General features: G+C 36.2%; 1 protein-coding gene across 1 annotated transcript; it reads right to left on the bottom strand.

Annotated features, from left to right (window-relative positions):
• Positions 1-866: 866 nt before the first annotated feature.
• On the bottom strand, positions 867-20,945 carry LOC124358062 (ras-related protein Rab-30-like). The gene is made up of 6 exons (XM_046810352.1): positions 20,654-20,945; positions 15,451-15,553; positions 10,339-10,422; positions 8,322-8,505; positions 7,878-8,029; positions 867-6,621 (listed from the first exon to the last, which is right to left on the bottom strand). Exons 2-6 carry the CDS (start codon positions 15,535-15,537, stop codon positions 6,520-6,522), a joined length of 609 nt encoding a protein of 202 aa, XP_046666308.1. The 5' UTR covers positions 15,538-15,553; positions 20,654-20,945; the 3' UTR covers positions 867-6,519.
• Between the last annotated feature and the right edge of the window lie 1,817 nt (positions 20,946-22,762).

Here is a 22,762-nt window from a genome sequence, read left to right on the forward strand (position 1 = left end):
TTTTTGTTGGCCAAGCACAATAAACCAATTGAGATTTATCACCACTCTGTGAATGTGATTAGGTGGAGTGCGTCAGTGCTGCCGAACTAATGTTCATATTCACCAGCCGTGCTAGTGAGAGTTTACTGTCGCTCCTTGTTGTTTTACAATAGCAGTTTAAATACGGTTTTTGTTGGCCAAGCACAATAAACCAATTGAGATTTATCACCACTCTGTGAATGTGATTAGATGGAGTGTGTCAGTGCTGCCGAACTAATGTTCATGTTCACCAGCCGTGCTAGTGAGAGTTTACTGTCGCTCCTTGTTGTTTTACAATAGCAGTTTAAATACGGTTTTTGTTGGCCAAGCACAATAAACCAATTGAGATTTATCACCACTCTGTGAATGTGATTAGGTGGAGTGCGTCAGTGCTGCCGAACTAATGTTCATGTTCACCAGCCGTGCTAGTGAGAGTTTACTGTCGCTCCTTGTTGTTTTACAATAGCAGTTTAAATACGGTTTTTGTTGGCCAAGCACAATAAACCAATTGAGTTTTTTATCACCACTCTGTGAATGTGATTAGGTGGAGTGTGTCAGTGCTGCCGAACTAATGTTCATATTCACCAGCCGTGCTAGTGAGAGTTTACTGTCGCTCCTTGTTGTTTTACAATAGCAGTTTAAATACGGTTTTTGTTGGCCAAGCACAATAAACCAATTGAGATTTATCACCACTCTGTGAATGTGATTAGGTGGAGTGTGTCAGTGCTGCCGAACTAATGTTCATGTTCACCAGCCGTGCTAGTGAGAGTTTACTGTCGCTCCTTGTTGTTTTACAATAGCAGTTTAAATACGGTTTTTGTTGGCCAAGCACAATAAACCAATTGAGATTTATCACCACTCTGTGAATGTGATTAGGTGGAGTGTGTCAGTGCTGCCGAACTAATGTTCATATTCACCAGCCGTGCTAGTGAGAGTTTACTGTCGCTCCTTGTTGTTTTACAATAGCAGTTTAAATACGGTTTTTGATGGCCAAGCACAATAAACCAATTGAGATTTATCACCACTCTGTGAATGTGATTAGGTGGAGTGTGTCAGTGCTGCCGAACTAATGTTCATGTTCACCAGCCGTGCTAGTGAGAGATTACTGTTGCTCCTTGTTGTTTTACAATAGCAGTTTAAATACGGTTTTTGATGGCCAAGCACAATAAACCAATTGAGATTTATCACCACTCTGTGAATGTGATTAGGTGGAGTGTGTCAGTGCTGCCGAACTAATGTTCATATTCACCAGCCGTGCTAGTGAGAGTTTACTGTCGCTCCTTGTTGTTTTACAATAGCAGTTTAAATACGGTTTTTGATGGCCAAGCACAATAAACCAATTGAGATTTATCACCACTCTGTGAATGTGATTAGGTGGAGTGTGTCAGTGCTGCCGAACTAATGTTCATATTCACCAGCCGTGCTAGTGAGAGTTTACTGTCGCTCCTTGTTGTTTTACAATAGCAGTTTAAATACGGTTTTTGTTGGCCAAGCACAATAAACCAATTGAGATTTATCACCACTCTGTGAATGTGATTAGGTGGAGTGTGTCAGTGCTGCCGAACTAATGTTCATATTCACCAGCCGTGCTAGTGAGAGTTTACTGTCGCTCCTTGTTGTTTTACAATAGCAGTTTAAATACGGTTTTTGATGGCCAAGCACAATAAACCAATTGAGATTTATCACCACTCTGTGAATGTGATTAGGTGGAGTGTGTCAGTGCTGCCGAACTAATGTTCATATTCACCAGCCATGCTAGTGAGAGTTTACTGTCGCTCCTTGTTGTTTTACAATAGCAGTTTAAATATGGTTTTTGATGGCCAAGCACAATAAACCAATTGAGATTTATCACCACTCTGTGAATGTGATTAGGTGGAGTGCGTCAGTGCTGCCGAACTAATGTTCATATTCACCAGCCGTGCTAGTGAGAGTTTACTGTCGCTCCTTGTTGTTTTACAATAGCAGTTTAAATACGGTTTTTGATGGCCAAGCACAATAAACCAATTGAGATTTATCACCACTCTGTGAATGTGATTAGGTGGAGTGCGTCAGTGCTGCCGAACTAATGTTCATATTCACCAGCCGTGCTAGTGAGAGGTTACTGTTGCTCCTTGTTGTTTTACAATAGCAGTTTAAATACGGTTTTTGTTGGCCAAGCACAATAAACCAATTGAGTTTTTTATCACCACTCTGTGAATGTGATTAGGTGGAGTGTGTCAGTGCTGCCGAACTAATGTTCATATTCACCAGCCGTGCTAGTGAGAGTTTACTGTCGCTCCTTGTTGTTTTACAATAGCAGTTTAAATACGGTTTTTGTTGGCCAAGCACAATAAACCAATTGAGTTTTTTATCACCACTCTGTGAATGTGATTAGGTGGAGTGTGTCAGTGCTGCCGAACTAATGTTCATGTTCACCAGCCGTGCTAGTGAGAGTTTAACGTCGCTCCTTGTTGTTTTACAATAGCAGTTTAAATACGGTTTTTGTTGGCCAAGCACAATAAACCAATTGAGTTTTTTATCACCACTCTGTGAATGTGATTAGGTGGAGTGTGTCAGTGCTGCCGAACTAATGTTCATGTTCACCAGCCGTGCTAGTGAGAGTTTAACGTCGCTCCTTGTTGTTTTACAATAGCAGTTTAAATACGGTTTTTGTTGGCCAAGCACAATAAACCAATTGAGTTTTTTATCACCACTCTGTGAATGTGATTAGGTGGAGTGTGTCAGTGCTGCCGAACTAATGTTCATATTCACCAGCCGTGCTAGTGAGAGTTTACTGTCGCTCCTTGTTGTTTTACAATAGCAGTTTAAATACGGTTTTTGTTGGCCAAGCACAATAAACCAATTGAGTTTTTTATCACCACTCTGTGAATGTGATTAGGTGGAGTGTCTCAGTGCTGCCGAACTAATGTTCATATTCACCAGCCGTGCTAGTGAGAGTTTACTGTCGCTCCTTGTTGTTTTACAATAGCAGTTTAAATACGGTTTTTGATGGCCAAGCACAATAAACCAATTGAGATTTATCACCACTCTGTGAATGTGATTAGGTGGAGTGCGTCAGTGCTGCCGAACTAATGTTCATGTTCACCAGCCGTGCTAGTGAGAGTTTACTGTCGCTCCTTGTTGTTTTACAATAGCAGTTTAAATACGGTTTTTGATGGCCAAGCACAATAAACCAATTGAGATTTATCACCACTCTGTGAATGTGATTAGGTGGAGTGTGTCAGTGCTGCCGAACTAATGTTCATGTTCACCAGCCGTGCTAGTGAGAGTTTACTGTCGCTCCTTGTTGTTTTACAATAGCAGTTTAAATACGGTTTTTGTTGGCCAAGCACAATAAACCAATTGAGATTTATCACCACTCTGTGAATGTGATTAGGTGGAGTGTGTCAGTGCTGCCGAACTAATGTTCATATTCACCAGCCGTGCTAGTGAGAGTTTACTGTCGCTCCTTGTTGTTTTACAATAGCAGTTTAAATACGGTTTTTGTTGGCCAAGCACAATAAACCAATTGAGTTTTTTATCACCACTCTGTGAATGTGATTAGGTGGAGTGTGTCAGTGCTGCCGAACTAATGTTCATATTCACCAGCCGTGCTAGTGAGAGTTTACTGTCGCTCCTTGTTGTTTTACAATAGCAGTTTAAATACGGTTTTTGTTGGCCAAGCACAATAAACTAATTGAGTTTTTTATCACCACTCTGTGAATGTGATTAGGTGGAGTGTGTCAGTGCTGCCGAACTAATGTTCATGTTCACGAACGAAGTGGACGGCCAAGAATTGTGACCGATGAAATTGTCTCTAAAGTCGATGACAAGATTAAAGATAACCGCCGATTCACAATAACAGAAGTCTCACTTAGCTTCCTTCGATTTCAAGGAGTTTGTTACACAAAACTGTTACGCAGAAGTAAGGTTACCATAAATTTTGTGCAAGATGGGTACAGAAAATGAACACACGGCAAATCCGACTCGAGAAGTCCTGGATGCTTTCCACATCCGCCTCGCACTCATCGACTACCACCAGCTCCCAACAATGAAGACCTGGCTTTGATGTGACTCAGCACTTTGATAATGATGTGGAACTGCAGTCTTGTGTGACTACCAGGTTTAAGTCTTAGGGACCAGAATTTTATAACACTGGAATTCCAAAACTAGTTCACCGCTATAATAAGTGCCTAAATTTGTATGGTAATATATTGAAAAATATTATTTTAGTGTCACTTTAAAATGAAAATTTTGTCTTGTATTTTGTTTTTTGTTTATATCAAAACATAATCTGCTCTCTGGATTGCCCTACAATTAAAAACAACATGTCTAGTTTAATACTTAATTATAGGTATAAACAGTTTGTTTAAGACTCACAACTAATAATCCTGATAGAGGTTCGAGCAGTACGAGATACATAAGATGACCAAAAAAATAATATAAATACAAATTTATATTATTAGAAATAAACCTTCCAAAGATCTACTGATAAGACTTTTATCTAAACCATTAAGATGAAATAATGCTTGACGCATAAAAATTAACAATGTCCGTATTTGATACAAAATGTTAATTAAACACATATACTACTTTGTTCATATCAGACTTATTATTTACTTTATATTTCTATAATGTTTGCCACATATAATCGGCTTTTAGCCATAACATTCTAATACATAAAATGTACGTGAAAAATAATAAATCAGAAACAAACTTACTTAAATCTAGGATCACAACACATCACCAGATAATTGATACAAGTGGAAATTGAGAGAAGAAAAATTAAATGCGCTTTTAAAGTAAAAACAATACTTTGTGATACACGTGCTTCATATATTTCTACTACAAGAAAATATACGAAAATCCTTATAAAAATAATTAAAATATAAAATTGTAGTAACATAATAATGTTAACAGTAACCACAGTTTATGTACTAAGCTTAATATAATGATCATAACACTAATAAAAGCCCACGAGTGCCTATATATACAGTAAGTACAAATGCCTTAGCCTACCGGGTAACAATAAGCTACTATATCACAGGAGCCTGTACATTATGACACTGGTTCACTTTATGTCATTCGCTTTGCAGACATTCACAATCTGAAAACTCGACTCTGATAATGAATCTCGCATAAATTATTTGCTATTAATTTTTGTTTCATATCTGATGGTCCAATAGTAGTTTTCGGTAAATTCGCGTACTTGGTGACAAAATTAAAATAATAAAAGTGTTTCTGTTTGACTCACATCTGCCTGTAACATATTGGGACAGTCCATACACTAGACTGTTAATGGTACTCTCCGTAAGGTGTTCAGGAAAGGATGTCATAAACTTCTGTGGCTGATAGTACTCATCACACAAAAAAGTTCTATAAACACAGGTCGAGAAATGTTTTGTTTAGCCGTCATTGTTTAAAGTCCAATAAAAAAAAATCCTCTATTGTTATAAAACATTTTTAGCATATCAACTATTTTACAAATTTGTATTACAATTCCAACGGTACCTTTGCAACAAAATTTGTCAGCACAAGCGAGCATGACCACTTTGAAGGTGTGCTTGCACAAAATAAGACCAACGAACATTATCGTCAAATGAGTCATCAGCTGTTTTGACACGTAGAAGATCAGTTGCTCAACCTTTACTGCCTCAACTGGGTCGGGGAGTATTGGTGTATATGCAGACTATCAGCCACAGGCAACTATTGGTGACACTGTTGTGCAACAATGTCGGCGCTCGCACTCACAAAAGGCTAAAGCACTCAAAGCCATTCTTGATATAACTGAGATAATTTCCAATCCGACTCACACCACGTCAACACGTCGCTTTACACAATTACATTCTTGAGATATTCCGACTTTGCTGTGGAGAACCATCTTCAGTCAACAGATGTTTTGTTTGAATATCTGTTGATTAGAGTTGACTCAAAGTAAGGCCAATATATCTCAAAAATGTAATTGTGTAAGCAACGTTTGAATAAGACATTTATTGTGATTTTGCCTGCAGGATTAAAAGGAAGCCCTATTTTAACCGTCAATTGAAAATGCAATGCATTTTTTGGGAAGAAATTGATTTTTTATTTGGGTTTAGATTTCATCCAAAATGCTATGAGTAAACACTTAAAAATATATTAGTTCTCTATGATTTACATGCCCTAGAATACGCCTTTGTTTTTCATTTGATATTGGTATAATCTCAAACTTTCTGTATGCATCACCAGTTACTTCTTAGTTCTTCCTCTTGTTGGCCAATTAATACAATGTAAGAATAATTGTATAAAAAGCAGAACAGGTTGTAGGGGCAATACATCTAACCTCCTAGTAGCCCAATAAATAGACTGAACTATTTTATTTTTTACAGTCCTCTAACTTTCTTTATCATACTGACCGCATGCACAGAAACCCAGACACATCAGTGAACACAGTTCAAGTTAATCCTATCTAGTGAGGTACAAGTACAAGACATTATGAGTATAGGCCACAACCAGATTACCATGAACATGAAAAAGAAATTGAGCTTAGGAAAGCCGGGAGCAACACGAGTCTCCGATGGCTGTAGTTCTTCCATTGATGGTAGGATTGGTCTGGTCATACCTGGGCAGCTCTTTACATCTAGCCTGCTGTAAAACAAGGTACAAGACATTATGACAGGGTACATTACAACGAATAGATTCACCTGTATGGTCAGAGGAATCCATAAGGATGAAGAAAATTCCTTGGGTGCCAGGCAAAGATTTACCCTTCCTTGAAGAAATAAATCTACCAAGTTTTAATTATTATATATAATAAATGTACCATTAAATGAAACTTTTATTTCCTGTATAGAGCGAAAAATTTTTTAAATTTCAAAACTTCAGTGTAGGAATTAGGTTAACTTGTAATTATAATATTTTGATTTTTAGATACTAGAGATCTACACAATAATTGAAAACCAGTTTATTATAGTCTATGAAAAACCGTTATTACAAGGGCTTACCCAAATAAAAAAGAAATTATTTTTTTTAAAGCTATACATTTTCAATTTTTTTACAAAATACCTTATCCCCTTCAAAATACTCTCCATTACAACTAATAAATTTGTCTCACCAGTGTTTCCAATGTTCAAAACATTTTTTTTCTCATTTTTTGAAATGGCTGACAGTTACTCCCTCATTTTTTTCTTGACCTCTTTGATGTTGTCAAATCAGTGTCCTTTCATGTGTGGAAATAAGAAAAAGTAGCACGGTGCCAGGTCAGGCGGGTAAGGTGCATGGTGTAGCGGAACTATGCCATTTTTAACCAAAAACTGACTAACAGAGATGGCTGTGTGTGCAGGTGCGTTGTGGTGGAAAAACCAATCTCCTGTTTGCCACAAATCGGGTCTTTGTATCTGACGGACACTTCTGTGCAATATTCTTAAAACTTCCAAATAAAAGGTTTGAATGACTGTCTGACCTGGGGAACAAACTCTGAATGACCTACGCCCTTGGCATCAAAAAAGCAAATCAGCATTGTTCTGATGTTTGACGTCTTCCATTGCCTAACTGTTGATTCGGGCAGTTGATGGACGTCCAGAACGAGGTTTGTCATCAATCGACACGTCGCCATTTTAAAATCAAGTAAACTTGCCATCATAAAACAAAACAGCAATCTTCTACAATCACTACAGATGAACGGAACCAGCCAGATTGACAATACAGGCAGGATTGAACTAGCTATGTGTTGCGCTATACAACCTAGCAGCAAAATGCATACTGCACATGATCCACCCACAACAATGCTATTCCAATTTCTTTTGGGTACCCTCATATATGTAAGTAGGCTGTATAAACTTATAAAAAATGGTTTTGGAAGTATATATTTGCCTTAATATGAGAAAACATTCTAGCTAACTCACCTCCATGAGTTCTGCTGCTATCTGCATGAACAGTCTCTCCACATTGTCAGCTTCCTTGGCTGATGTCTCCAGGTAGTACATGTTGTGTCTTTGTGCAAAGTCCTCCCCAACGTGACTAGGAATCTCTCGGTCCTCTCTGTCAATCTTGTTCCCTGCAATCACAGTCCTGCATCAACAACCTCTCTACAGGTTGCCCTTATTCTGTTTGATAATATCCTCGCACAGGGCCATGAAGATGGGCAGAATAAGGCTTAAGAGGTAGTCGGCTTCTACTTAAAAAAAATATATATATATATAAATAAATTATTACATCTTTGTCTGAAAAACAATATACTACCACCATGTATTTAAAATAACTGAACAATATTTGCACTATTTAGATATGAAATTGGTCAAATAGGTAAAAACATTAGCAAACAGTATTGTTACGTAACTGGTACATACCGACAAGTATCCTCAGCACCTTGTTGCTAGCGTACTCCTCAATCTCGCGCAGCCAGTCCGGCAAGCAGTCGAATGTGGGCTGACAGCTGATGTCGTACACGAGTATCAGCGCGTGTGCAGACCTGTAGTAGCTCTGTGTGATTGAGCGGAACCTCTCCTGTCCTGCGGTGTCCCATATCTGCAGCTGTGCCACAGGATTAGTCATTTCTACAGAGTAACGTGCTTAACGTGACAACTATAATAAAGGTAATATAGATATTATTATTAACCCTTTAAGGAGTCGTGTAAACTCTACATAATGAGTAAGGACGTCATATGACTTTTAGCCTCTATATTTTTTTATCATCGTAGATGCATTGCTATTACTGATTGCCTTTTAGTATATTTGTCTGGAAAGTGGTTCCATATATCAGCAACATACTTAACTTCCATGTTTGTGCTCGCATTCACTTGTAACCTAATTTTACCATCAGATCGCAGCAGCCACCTGGTAGAAGTCACTGACTCAAGGTCGCGTTGCGCGCGCATCGCTTTGCTGTCAGAATATGCCGCCACATTATACTAGCCATTCCTTGTATACTGCATAATGTGGCCATATTTATCTTGTGAGAGCCATGGAGGATAAGTTCAGAAAACAAGTTGAAAACATGCAAAAATCCATTATGGAACTACACTTGGAGAAAGACCATTGGCAGGCATGCCAGGATCAGGAACTTCAACAGCTGACTGACAAAATTCAAAAGGACATTCTTCGTGTCTTGGAGTCACAAATCAAGGCTATGGTAGCTTCCGGTGATGAGGGAGACGACAAGTCCCAGTGGCCACCGGAACTGGTTGCATTGGAACGTCAGTTCACTTCCAAATACCAGCACCAGATGGCTCAGCTTGTAGAAGAACATGCTCTTGAGATTGCTGACATCAAAGCATTGGAACATCAGTTCATATTTGTTAAGCAACCATCTAGTTTGTTACTGTTGTCCAAACGGCAGACAATATTGATTGAGTCTGCCATAGTGAGGAAATAAGACATAAAAGTACTGAAATATTGACTTGTAGAACACGTAGTCCTTTTTTATTAAGCTTTCAAATGGAAATACACATTTTTTAAGAGATTTTAATTTTTTACTCCTTTTGGTAATTTTTTGGATTTCATCCATTACTCATTTTAGCCTATCAAAAGAAGACGTCATATGACGTCCATACTCCTTAAAGGGTTAATTAAGTACTGAGGTGGTTCAGGCTGGAATTCACACTTGTCTTGGGAATTATGGCTACAAGGTTAATGTTAACCTAAATATTATCCATGAACTATTCTTCATAATAAAGATGTTATCTACATATGCCCCTAAGAATATTGGAATAAGCTTAAAGACAGAGAATAATTTCAAAGAAGAATTCAAAATCACCAAGGACAATCCACACTTAGTTCTTAGGCTAACATCTTAGGCCTTTTGATCCCCATTAACATGTCATAACAAGTTATAATCTTATTGGTTCATGATAACTAATATATTACCTTTGCCAGCTTTTGTAATAAATGTCTGCCTTTAAATTTAGTTTTTACACAATATTGCTTCAACGCCTCGTGTTGTAAATGTTATCAATATTTATGGTGAAGTTTTTGTTGATTTTTGTTGTACTGATTAAAGTTCTAAGTGCGATCTGTTCAGAATATCAGTATTTTTGTAGAGCCGATTCTGTATTTATTGTTTCATTAATTATGTGTTTGTTTTGGTGGGATGTAATGTTTCAACCCTTTATCGAGGAGATGAGGATTTTATCCTGAGTTGTTGAATTGAATCTCTGTTTTATTGATAAATTTTGTAATTACGACGTGGATACCTGAAGATGTCACAGTGTTTAAGAAACATGTGTTAACGTCGCAATAGTAAGGAACATCAGAACACAAAAATTTATAATCCATTAATATTATGGACGTTTCTGAAATAGAAATTAACTGCAATGAAACACAGACATTCACTAAATATAAAAATTTCTTACATTAATAATATCATACCTTTATCTTTTCGTTATCTATTTCAACGGTTTTTATCATGAAATCTACACCGATGGTCGCACCCTGGCCAGGAGGAAACAATCCCTGAAACAAAGTAATAACACTTCAAATAAACATTTCTCAGCTTCAAAATAAATAATATAAAAATAACATGATTTATCAACAAAAAATATCCTCTGTAAAATGGGAAATTTTGAGAGTAATTTGAAAGTTTTGCATAAAAATTTGTCTGTCGCTTTTACTTTCTGCTCCATGCATAATATGGAAAAAAATGTGATGGTTCAAAAACAGAATTTTGGTTCTTGGCAGAAATATTTATTTTGTGACCATCTGAGTGCACAAAAGTGATTATGTAAAAATAGTCAAACCCATGTCAAACCAACAAAGCACTCAACCTGAACATTTCAGATTTGGTTGAAACTTTGTGTATTTATACTTTCTGATATCCTGAACTCAAATATAATTGTTCTAAATTCTATTCCTTGTACTTTTTTAGTTATAAATTTTAATAAATTACAAAATGTAGTTGTGATTTAGGTTAACCTGGCATCTGACAGCCCACTCCATCACACTCATAAAATTTGTGGACTGTATCTGCTTTTTCTGAGTTCAACTCCTCGGAACAGCTTCCACAATTACCACGTGTTTGTCAATCAAGTGTTTTCCCAGGTTTCGGATCCAGAGAAGCCACTACACCATTTTCTTTGAGAAGATTATTAGCCTTTCTTGTGATAAAATTACTCTTAATTTATTTCAAGGTCCAGCTTTTAGGAATTGTCAAAATTTGCATTTGCAAACTTTTATCTCTGGTACTATCTGGTACTAATCTGGCAATCATAGCCAAGTCCTTTGTTTGAAGTTTCTTTTTGACGATGGAAAGATTGTTAAGGAAACAGGATTTTTCCGGACATTTGCAATCGTTCAGTGAAACAAAAAATCAGTAACACTACGTTACGAGATCTGCAATCTGATTTCTCCTCCAGGCAAATAACTAACCTAACACATAATTACAAACTAGGTAATAATAAACAAATCATACCATAGCGTTGTGACACACATAGGTCAGGAATTACAACTACTATGTTGTTTGTCAACTTCACTTACTCAACATTTATGTATTTTATACTTTAAAAAAAAAACAACACTAATTATAAAAAATAAAGGTACTTTGGGATTATACCGACCACACCAGTATGAAGAACACAAAAATATAAATTTATAGAAACAAACACGATAGAACGAAAAAAACAACTGTTTAATTATAAAATTACAAACTTACAAGTGTTTCCAGGTATTGTGATCGGTATCGTTGTCGCTGTTATCTTATCTTTCTCGAGAATCCCGATTACGGCAGGCCGCGCGGCATCACATGATTTTGCACGGTAGCCTACATAATTGCCTTTCCATTACAATTCAATTTATATTTCTGATCAGCCTCTCTAGAATTTGATATTTTACTGATAGGTACTATCTCGAGGGATGTTTTTTTTTTCGTCGACATCAGCGCGAGGCAGCACCGGAGGTGCTGCCGAAGCCCGTGCTGATGGCCGGAGGCACTCGCATTTTGGGTGGCGGAGTGTGATCAAGAATTAAAAACAAGTTTTGAGTGTTTTTTCAATAAAGAGTTTATTAATTTTTGTTTTTGTTGAATTTTTGTGTTTGGAGAAATGTAGAGGTAAAACACGGAAGTACAACAAAGCGACGAACCAGCTGAACGGGCGGCGAGACTCTGCAATCACGTTATCTACTAGACCGCTCGACTTTGACCTCTGTCTTAGGATGGGGAGGGGTTTGCGATTAGAAAATTACTGTTTTATATTGACGAAATATTGTTCTACGCTAATCTAGTAATCAGTAGAAGCAAAATGTCAAATAACGATTCATGTCTGGGTGTGGTCGGTATAATCCCAAAGTACCAAAATAAACTATAGAATACAGGTAAAAATATGTCTGCATTCGCTGACCAACCACCTACGACTGACCAGAGGCCAATAGCAAATGGCGATCGTTACAGCAGAAACAAGATGGCAGTAAAAAAGGAGGGAATGGGAGTGGGCCTTTTTTATTATTGGTCGATGCTACATGAACTTCTTAAAACCATACTGTGACTCCGCATTGGTTTATTACAAATATCTAATCTGTTTGATACTTTTGGTTTTCTTTTTAGTTCATTTTTCAAAATTGGCAACCAAAGTTGTCTGAGTTTGATTGATGGTTGACTGATTGGATGGTCTGCCAATTTAATGTATGAAGCTGTAATTAATTTCCTTTTAAAGAAATGAGTTTCTTGATATATTATGTTAGCTTCAACCCAATTCATATGATGGTCTTAGGACCAACAATGATGTGCAATTTTTTACTTTTCTGTTGGACCCTTTCTCATGTTCTTTTTGTGTTATTTTATCTTTATGTTTAATGCTTTTTTTTGTCTTGCCTATGTATTCCCTATTACAACTACATTTTATACTGTAAACACAGTTTTTGGAATTCTGTGTGCCATTTTTGGTCTTGTATTTACGAGACTTTGTCCAAGATTATTGTGTGTTTTAAATGCAAAAATATAATAAACTAATGTAAACAATTGATTGTCAAATTTGTATGCATTTTGCAGCAATACTGGAAACAATTAAACAAACAAATGCTCATTGCTATGGAAATATTCAAATATCAATATTGGTATTATTACATAATAAATGTAAATTGTACACTGATTTATTGCAGCTGTATGATTACTTGGGACATTTCAACTTGTACTATATTAAATGTTGCCTAAATAGACATCTTCATGCCAATTGTACTCTGGTACTGTTGTACAAAGCTCTGGTTCGCCCACATCTTTTACTACTGTTTGGTCCCCTCTTCTTCTTCCATGGGGTGGCCTATTGCCATGCACTTAAGCCTCAAGGGTCTTTTGTGCATCCCGGAAGCATTCCATGAGACTTACCAGTCTATGATGTCAGCAGTTCCACAAACCGCCGAAAACAACCTATCAGGTCCTCCTGGGGAAATTCACTACCCTTGTCCAAACTACCAAAGATAGCATACCGCTCCCTTGCTATTGTAGGACAATCAAAGAGCAGGTGTTCAGCAGTTTCCTCCTGCTCATCACACATTCTACAGAGCGGATCCACCTGAAGGATGCAGACTCTCAAAAAACTTCCTCAGAAAACTTAAAATTATAATTAATACATGAAATTAAAGAGCAACTCAAATAGTTACACCTACAAGCTTACAAGTGTTCAATGTGAGCTCCATTCCTCACATGGACCACATCAAGTCTTCCCGAACTGTGATCAATATGAGCAGGATTGTTGCAATAGCTGTTCAATCCTGTTCCTTAAGTCGGGTAGGTCAGCTGGTAGCGGAGGCACATACAATCCTTTATGGGCAGAGTGATTGTTGCAATAGCTGTTTCAATCCTGTTCCTTAAGTCGGGTAGGTCAGCTGGTAGCGGAGGCACATACAATCCTTTATGGGCAGAGTGATTGTTGCAATAGCTGTTTCAATCTTGTTCCTTAAGTCGGGTAGGTCAGCTGGTAGCGGAGGCACATACAATCCTTTATGGGCAGAGTGATTGTTGCAATAGCTGTTTCAATCTTGTTCCTTAAGTCGGGTAGGTCAGCTGGTAGCGGAGGCACATACAATCCTTTATGGGCGGAGTGATTGTTGCAATAGCTGTTTCAATCCTGTTCCTTAAGTCGGGTAGGTCAGCTGGTAGCGGAGGCACATACAATCCTTTATGGGCGGAGTGATTGTTGCAATAGCTGTTTCAATCTTGTTCCTTAAGTCGGGTAGGTCAGCTGGTAGCGGAGGCACATACAATCCTTTATGGGCGGAGTGATTGTTGCAATAGCTGTTTCAATCCTGTTCCTTAAGTCGGGTAGGTCAGCTGGTAGCGGAGGTACATACAATCCTTTATGAATCTCCAAAAGTAGAAACACATGGTGCCAGATCAGGTCTACTTGGAGGCCATGTGACACAAGCTCTTTCATTCTCTTGCAGCCAATCCAGCAGTCAGGCACAGTGATGTTAAACCAATCATGTACTGAGTTATGCCAGTGAGGTGGCGTAACATCTTCTTCCAATTGAGGAAATAGCTATAGTTTTAAGGCATCAAGGTAAGAAATACCAGTTACAGTTCCTTCTCCAAAAAAGAAAGGTCCATAAACTTTCCCCTAGATATTGCACCAAAATATTTAACTTAGGGGCGTCTCACTGTCATTGTACTCAATTGTACGAAGTGTTCACATGAAATGAGGTGAAATGTTGATTCATGACTAAAAATAACATTATCCAGAAAATCTTCATTGTCATGCAACAACATTTAATTTTCAAAATAGGCACGTAACCATAGTCTGCAGGCTTTAGAGCCTATATTAACTGCAAACGATAGGGTGTAGTTGTAAGCGCTTCCATAAAACTATCCAAACGGTCGTCACTGGAATTGCTAACTCACGACTAGCCTTCCAAACTAATTTCTGTGGGATACACTTGAAAGTCTCTCTTACTCGTTTAACACTCTCCTTCATATCCGTTGGTCGTCCTGTACTCTTCCCTTTGCAAAGGCAGATAGTATCTTCACAAATTGCACAACACAAAAACAGATGGTGGAGGAAACATTGCAACCACATGCACACTGGTGACAACAAACAAATCTGTTTTGAGTTGCTCTTTGATTTGATGTATGAGATATAATTTTAAGTTATATGTAAAAAACTACAAAGTGTTGAACCGTGATATACATGTATAAACACCTAGTATAATAATAAAGTAAAATCACTTTTCAAAAGAATTTGCTGTTAAGAAATATGTATAAATCTGAGATACACCCGTGCATGATGAAGGCTGATGGTTTGCTTGTTGTCTACACATGAAAATAAATCTTACTCTATTAAGTAGCCTATCCTATGTAATATCATTGCAGTCACCAATTCATATTTTAAAAGCTTAAAAAATGAATTAGATTATAATTTACAAGCTAAAATATACTTCACATTACACTAACCAAATAACAGAAGGAAACTTGCTTATTAAACTACCAGATAACTTAATAATTTTTAATTTTAATATTTATTCAAATTTAAAATTAAATTACCGTTATGGGATACTTACTTGTGTAAACCTGCGAACCAAACATGTCTTTCCTACACCAGCATTTCCAACCAATACGACTTTGAATAAGAATTTATAATCCTCCATGATGTGAATAATTCACCTAGAACAAAATTATAGATCAAATACAGTCACACCTTTATAACATAACTAGCTGTTTCCCACGGCTTTGCACGCGTCTCTTAAGCTTTGCCCGTATATTTCTTTGCCTTCAAATAGTGTTTGGCTATTTAATATACGTAACTGTGTCGTAATTGCAGTTTATAATGTGCAGGCGCTTTGATAACTTTTATATCTTGCAGTACAGCCTGGTGGTGAGTTACATCAATGGGCATTGCATATAAACCTTCTACATAGAAAAATACAAATAAATACAAATTTTCATAGTGATCGGTCCAATAGTTTCTGAGTCTATAAAGGACAAACACACAAACATTCATTTTTATATATTACTAGCGGGCCCGGCGCGCTTTGCTGCGCATTTCAATAATTTTTTGCAAAAGTTGCCCGCGGCTTCGCTCGCAATTTCCCGTTGAAAACAGTACACTATATTCACTTATTCTTTTTCTATCACATTCTAAACATTGCTGAGATAATTGATAGTCGTTCCATCGTGAGCCTCTTGGGCGTATTATGAAGGTATGTACCATATTCCTGCCTCTATCTAGCTGTTACCCACGGCTTCGCACGCAAATCTTAAGAACCGAAGTCCTTATATTACTTAGTAAATTTTTTTTTTTACTATAATAAATTTTAGATTAAATTAGTTATATCTCCGATGCCACGATTGAGCTTGCTTTGTTGTCTCGATCGAGAGAATATGTACACACGGAGTTTTGAGAACCATACTTCTGTCAAAAAAAACAACTAAGGTTGATTTTATAACATTCTTTATATTTGTAGCCAACGTAAGATAGTAATTATGATATCTGCATTACTCTTCTGATCAAGCATGAGCATGGTTTATATTAAATAAATATTGCAGTTAAAGGTGAATTTTTACGTCAAATTTGAATTGTATTATCTGGATAGTAAAGTCTATGTTTAACAGTGATTGCAAAAACAGTTTAAACAAAATTTGTCGTTTCTCTTAAGCTTACTCTATGCTTTAAAACTATAAGTGTAATATATGTTTACAAAGAACAGCTGATTAAAAATTTGAAAAGACGTTAACATATGTTTGCTGCAATGCATTTCTTATGGGTATTTCTGTAACCAGTGGGGCGGAATCCTGAATCGGGAAAGGGATGGGCATAGCTTATAAACCTTCTCCGTGGAAAAATACATATACGTACAAATTTTCATCATGATCGGTCCAATAGTTCACGATTCCATAAAGGACAAACATACAAACATTCATTTTTATATATATAGATTATTGATCATTGGTGCAATCTGAATTTAAAATTAGGCAATGACGTCTTCTATGCAACCTGCATTACACTACTGATCAAGCACTTTACAATAAAATTTTCTAAATTTTAAATGTAAACAAATGTTTCTGCCTCTTTGATGAACTTCAGCTGAAAGTATTAACAGCTGTTAAGTATCAGTTCGCTTTGTATTATGTGTTGTAGCGCAGTCTGTCGGATCCAATATAAAACACTCTAACATCAACAACGATTTATAATTAAAAAATTAATGAAATAAACTATTTAAATTGGACCAAATTTACTCTAGTATGTATGCCTGTGTTACTTCCAAGAACGTGTAGAATCACTGTACAAAATTTCACGATGTTTCGTGCATTGGTTCCAGAGTTATAACGGAACATACAAACAAACATTCGCATTTATATATATATATATTTAGCTTTTTGTTATGTTATAATTTTACAAGCTAAAAATTGAATGTACTGATAAATTTTAAACTGATAACCAAAATGTATAGAACAAATTTACCAAAAAAAGATATATAATTTTAATCATTTAACCCTCCCAGTGGCAACTACTTTTTCTCCAAGTGGCGGGACTTTTTCTCACATTTTGTATTGTATCAATATATACATATTTTTAGCTCTAAAAATTATATAAATATGACATATTATATATCAAATTAAACTGCACAAAACACACAATGTAACAATGTTAAAATAATTTACTTACCTTGGTTTAGTTGAAAAGTAGATGAGTTGAAAAACCAAAATATATTTTTGAAAATTTTAATTTTTATGTTTGGCTTCAATTATGAAATTAAAAAATAGCTAAAATAAACTATTCTTGATAGCAGTTTTGTTCTAAATTTAATTTTAATTTGAAAAACACACAGTTTGAATGAACTAAAAAAAATAGGCTACACTAACACTAATTACATAAAAACAACTATGTACACAAGTTTTTATGACATTTTAGTCTGTATCTAAGCCATCTTCTTTCCTCCTCTTTCTTCCAGACCTTAGAGGTCTCCAATAATGTTCCAAGTACGGAAAGCACTCTCTGTGAACTCCACAATTGCAGCCTGGACACCAAAAGTGGCTATTACCTCTTTTTTGTGGGTCCACATACAGCACATAGTCTTTTTCCTCTTTTTTAAGCCTCAGCTTTAAGCTATGACGGCTTCATTGAACACTGGCTATTTCATATTTATTCCTGATGGGCCCTCCCCATGATTTTAACCCGTGATCTCTCAGTTAGAGAGCCGAGACTATATCCATTAGGCTATGAAGGAGGACAACACATAGTCTTTCTTTGTGTCCAGCCGCGACTGTTCTATTAACACAACTCGCCAAGGGCGTTTAAAATCGACATACAGTAAACGAAACGTATAGCCAGTACAATAAAATACTATATGAAATTAAATTTTGGAATCTGTTCTTTCTATCCATACCACTTCAGCGCGGATACATCGCGGAATGTTTTTATAAACCACTTAACAAAAAAGGCTAACATAAATAAACGCTGCAGCGTCTTTCACCACTCGGAGGGTTAAGTTATTCGAATTTTCATGTACTGATTATCGATGATACTCATTTATGTTGTACATTTCCTTACTCACTAATTTAAGTAAATCCTTTTACCCACAGCAAAAAAAAACAAAGAAACAAAAAAAAGAAAGGAAAAAAACACTTAAATCTGGGCAACCTTACGGATGTCCAGGATTGGCACATTACTAACTGCCAATGTTGAGATTCTGGAGTACAAGGGTATTTCGATAGGGCTAGTCTAGACTGTTGGAGAACCTCAATAGGTTCTCGCTAGCCTAGACATGAGGGTATGCCACCCAGAGCTGGCTCCTCCCTCTTCCAAGAGGACATAGCTCAAATTAATGCTCTAAATTCTTCCTCATAATTCTTGACAGGTACCGGCCCCTACCTCCTAACCTTACCCATCCAAAATATCCTGTCACATAGTTTAGATAATCATAAATATGATTCTATTGTGATGGTGGCCTCTTTATTAGGGTAGGGTATGATAAGGGGACCGGGTTTTTTTATATTGAAGAATGTAATCATCGATACCTAATATTCGCATCTCAAATCCTAGACTATCAATCAATATAAAAGTATCTATAGTCCTCAATAACAATCATATGTTTTAAATTAAAATATGAATTTAATATTTACAGTGTTGAAACAAATTATTATAACCAAAATTAGGATAACTGAAGACCAGTTGTTTCTTTCCCACAAATTTCACATAATGGATTTTTCGGTACGAGTCCAACATGTTGAAACCACATATAGCTAACATGTATTATCATCTTTCAAAGCAATGTTGTGTAGTTCTCTAAAATTGACTCCCATTTTTAATAATCGAATGTTACTTATATAAAATTGAAATATTACCTTACGTATATTATTTGATCAAGTGTTTACAGCTGTGTTGGTATAATTATTTAAGTTAATTGTTCAAAATAGTTAATCAGTATCGATTGATTATATCGGTGGTTATCATTAGGTAATACCGTTTGCCATCGTTATTTCAATATAAAAAACTGGGTCCGCTTATCGTACCCTACTCTCTCATTATACTGTAGCCCTATATTTTAGATTTTAGAAAGATAGCTTGCTAAACTGGGAAAACAGCTCAGTGTTTTAAAAGTAAAATACTAAGGGCAGTCGGAGGGTTAAGAAACTTATAAAAATCATTAAGTTTAGAATCTTTAGAAGTTAAGGTATGGTGTCATATGCTGGTTCAATATACTATTATTGTCATATCATAGTCTAGGATAGTTTGACATTTTTATATTATGTTGAACAATCAAGGACACTAGTGGATAACTGCTAGTTAATTTTTAACTGAAATGGGCTGGGGCCAAATCTTTAGGGGTCTACTTAAATTGGGTTATGATTAGAGAATCTTGTTCATTCATTGTCAACACTAACTGGACTTAAACAGTAGCCTAACATAAACATATTCGGTACTTTGGGATTATACCGACCACACCCAGACATGAATCGTTATTTCACATTTCGTTTCTACTGATTACTAGATTAGCGTAGAACAATATTTCGTCAATATAAAACAGGAATTGTCTTATCGCAAACACCTCCCCATCCTCAGACAGAGGTCAAAGTCGAGCGTCTAGTAGATAACGTGATTGCAGAGTCTCGCCGCCCGTTCAGCTGGTGCATCGCTTTGTTGTACTTCCGTGTTTTACCTCTACATTTCTCCAAACACAAAAATTCAACAAAAACAAACATTTACCAAACTAAACTTTTTATTAAAAAAACACTCAAAACGTGTTTTTATTCTTGATCACATTCCGCCACCCAAAATGCGAGTGCCTCCGGCCATCAGCGCGGGCTTCGGCAGCACCGAAGGTGCTGCCCCGCGCTGATGTCGACGAAAGAAAAACATCCCTCGAGATAGTACCTATCAGTAAAATATCAAATTCTAGAGGGGCTAATCAGAAATATAAATTGAATTGTAATGGAAAGGCAATGATGTACCGTGCAAATCACGTGATGCCGCGCGGCCTGCCGTAATCAGGATTCTCGAGAAAGATAAGATAACAGCGACAACAATACCGATCACAATACCTGGAAATGCTTGTAAGTTTGTAATTTTGTAATTGAAGAGTTGTTTTTTCGTTCTATCATGTTTGTTTCTATAAATTTCTATTTTTGTGTTCTTCATACTGGTGTGGTCGGTATAATCCCAAAGTACCACATATTCTTTTGAAATAAATACATATTACTCTCATGTAATACATTAGTAACAAGTGATCTAAAAAAATTAGAATGTTGATAGAGCCCACCTACCTTGATATAATGAAACCCAGCAGATGTCACAGGTAATTCATTTGAAATTATATTGACAGAATACACTTCAGACATATAACAGTACTCTAAATACGCAATAGCCTATTCCACAAATCAAGTGTTATTGTTTCATTAAGTTTTAGAGCCGTGGGAAAACTTCTCAGGCCAAACAATCTCTTCAATAACAAAAATTTCGAGCTCCAAATCCAATAAAACTACCATTACCATTGCGAATTGGGATTGCAGTGCAATTCAGTAATTCCCTATCCATTCCAATTCCAAATCCATTATGCAACCACCGACTGATCCAAACTCACCTGATTGGAGATTTCTCTTTGTAGCCATGGCTAGCAATACCTTTATGTCAGTGTTCAATATCACGTACTACGTAATAGCAACCTTTCTTGAGAGAGTAAGACAATTAAGGTTTTTCTTATATTAGTTAAAAATAATACATTACATCCTTTACGAAATATCGAATATAAGAATTGCAAAGATTTATGCATCCTCTATCTATATTTTTCGTTGATGTAAAATATGCCAGTTGTATGGACATGCCAGTCTTTACAGGCAACCAAAGCGTTGTGTAGAATGTGATTCTGATCACGATAGGTTACTAGTAGTTGTAACAAATCTACAAATACTTCCCCTAAAATTCGTACTATGTGGTGATGAGTATCCAGCAAATTACAAAGGATGCTCTGTATAAGTGTATACAAACAAATCTTTCCTGCCTCTAAAACGGAGTGAAAGCACCTATTCCATGGTAAGGACTAGCACCAGAAAATAAATGGTAAGGATGATACATTTGCCCAAGGCTTACATCCATCTGTATCACAGGTTCATGAGTGTACTGCAGCACCTGTATTATTCACTTCGTATGCTGGGATAACATCAGGTCAATCTAAGTTGGAAGAAAATTTAAATTTAATTAATATACTCAACGGGGTTTTAAATCAAATTGAAATGTGTAAATTCCAACATTAAGTTCAACAAACAGGTACCTTAAATTAACATATTGACACCCGTTATCGCAAAATTAAAATGAATAATTTGTACATGATTGTTCTCTAGAATGCTAATGGCTTGGTAATCATAGTCAATATATTAAAATTGTTATTTCCATGAATAAAATTGATATGATATTCGTACAGTATCTGAAACCCATTTACAAACACGAATTATTATAGAATTCATAATTATGGTGTTTATATCAGTAACCATCCGGATAATACCACTCACGATGGGAATGCTGGTCTTATTAAGAAGACTAAAAGACATTAAAAGCTTCCAACATTTCAGCAAAATTATATTCAAACCATCAGTATTGTGGTGGAAGATTTGATGGGTTCATTGAGTAATTCTTCATTCTATTGTTCTCCTAGATTTAACATTTCAGACAACAGTTTAAGTTTTTCACCTTTTGGTTCCTGGCTGGAGGCGATTACAATGCTAAATATGTAATGTGGGATTCTATGCTAGCAAATCCTCAAGAAGAAGTCTGCTTAAATGTATAAATAATAACAATCTTAATTATTTATTAACTGAATGTCCGACTTATTGAATAATATGTTTACACAAAATACCAGATCTTCTCGATTTCTTGGTGACCAGGAGAATCTCTCAAAACTATATGGATATCACATCATCCCTTGATCTTTTATCGGAATATTCGCTCATGATATTGACCATTTGCTCCCAAGTTACGTCAAATGAAAAGTCTCCTATGGGAAACAAAAGTAATAACTGGAACCAATTTTGGCATTCATTGAATGGTATGCTAACATTCGCTTAAAATTCGGCGAGGACAGAAAATGCCATACAGCCTTCCACATGGAAATAAACTCATACGATGAAAAATGTAACTAGTATAGTTAATTATCCATTCTTCACAAACGAAAGATTGAAGAGAAACATCGCTTTCGTTGAATCAGGCAAAACTCAAGGAATACTATTAACAACAATTTTTTTATAAAGATTGAAGACAACTGAAAAAGTAATAAATATATAAACAAAGTATGGTTTCAAGACTTCACGGCCAACATTTCCCTTTCTAAGATGACTAATTACTCGTTGTAGAAAGTGACCAAAAGAATGAATCAGCCTCAA

The sequence above is a fragment of the Homalodisca vitripennis genome, chromosome 3 (genome assembly GCF_021130785.1).
Source record: "Homalodisca vitripennis isolate AUS2020 chromosome 3, UT_GWSS_2.1, whole genome shotgun sequence".
NCBI classification, from domain to species: domain Eukaryota; kingdom Metazoa; phylum Arthropoda; class Insecta; order Hemiptera; family Cicadellidae; genus Homalodisca; species Homalodisca vitripennis.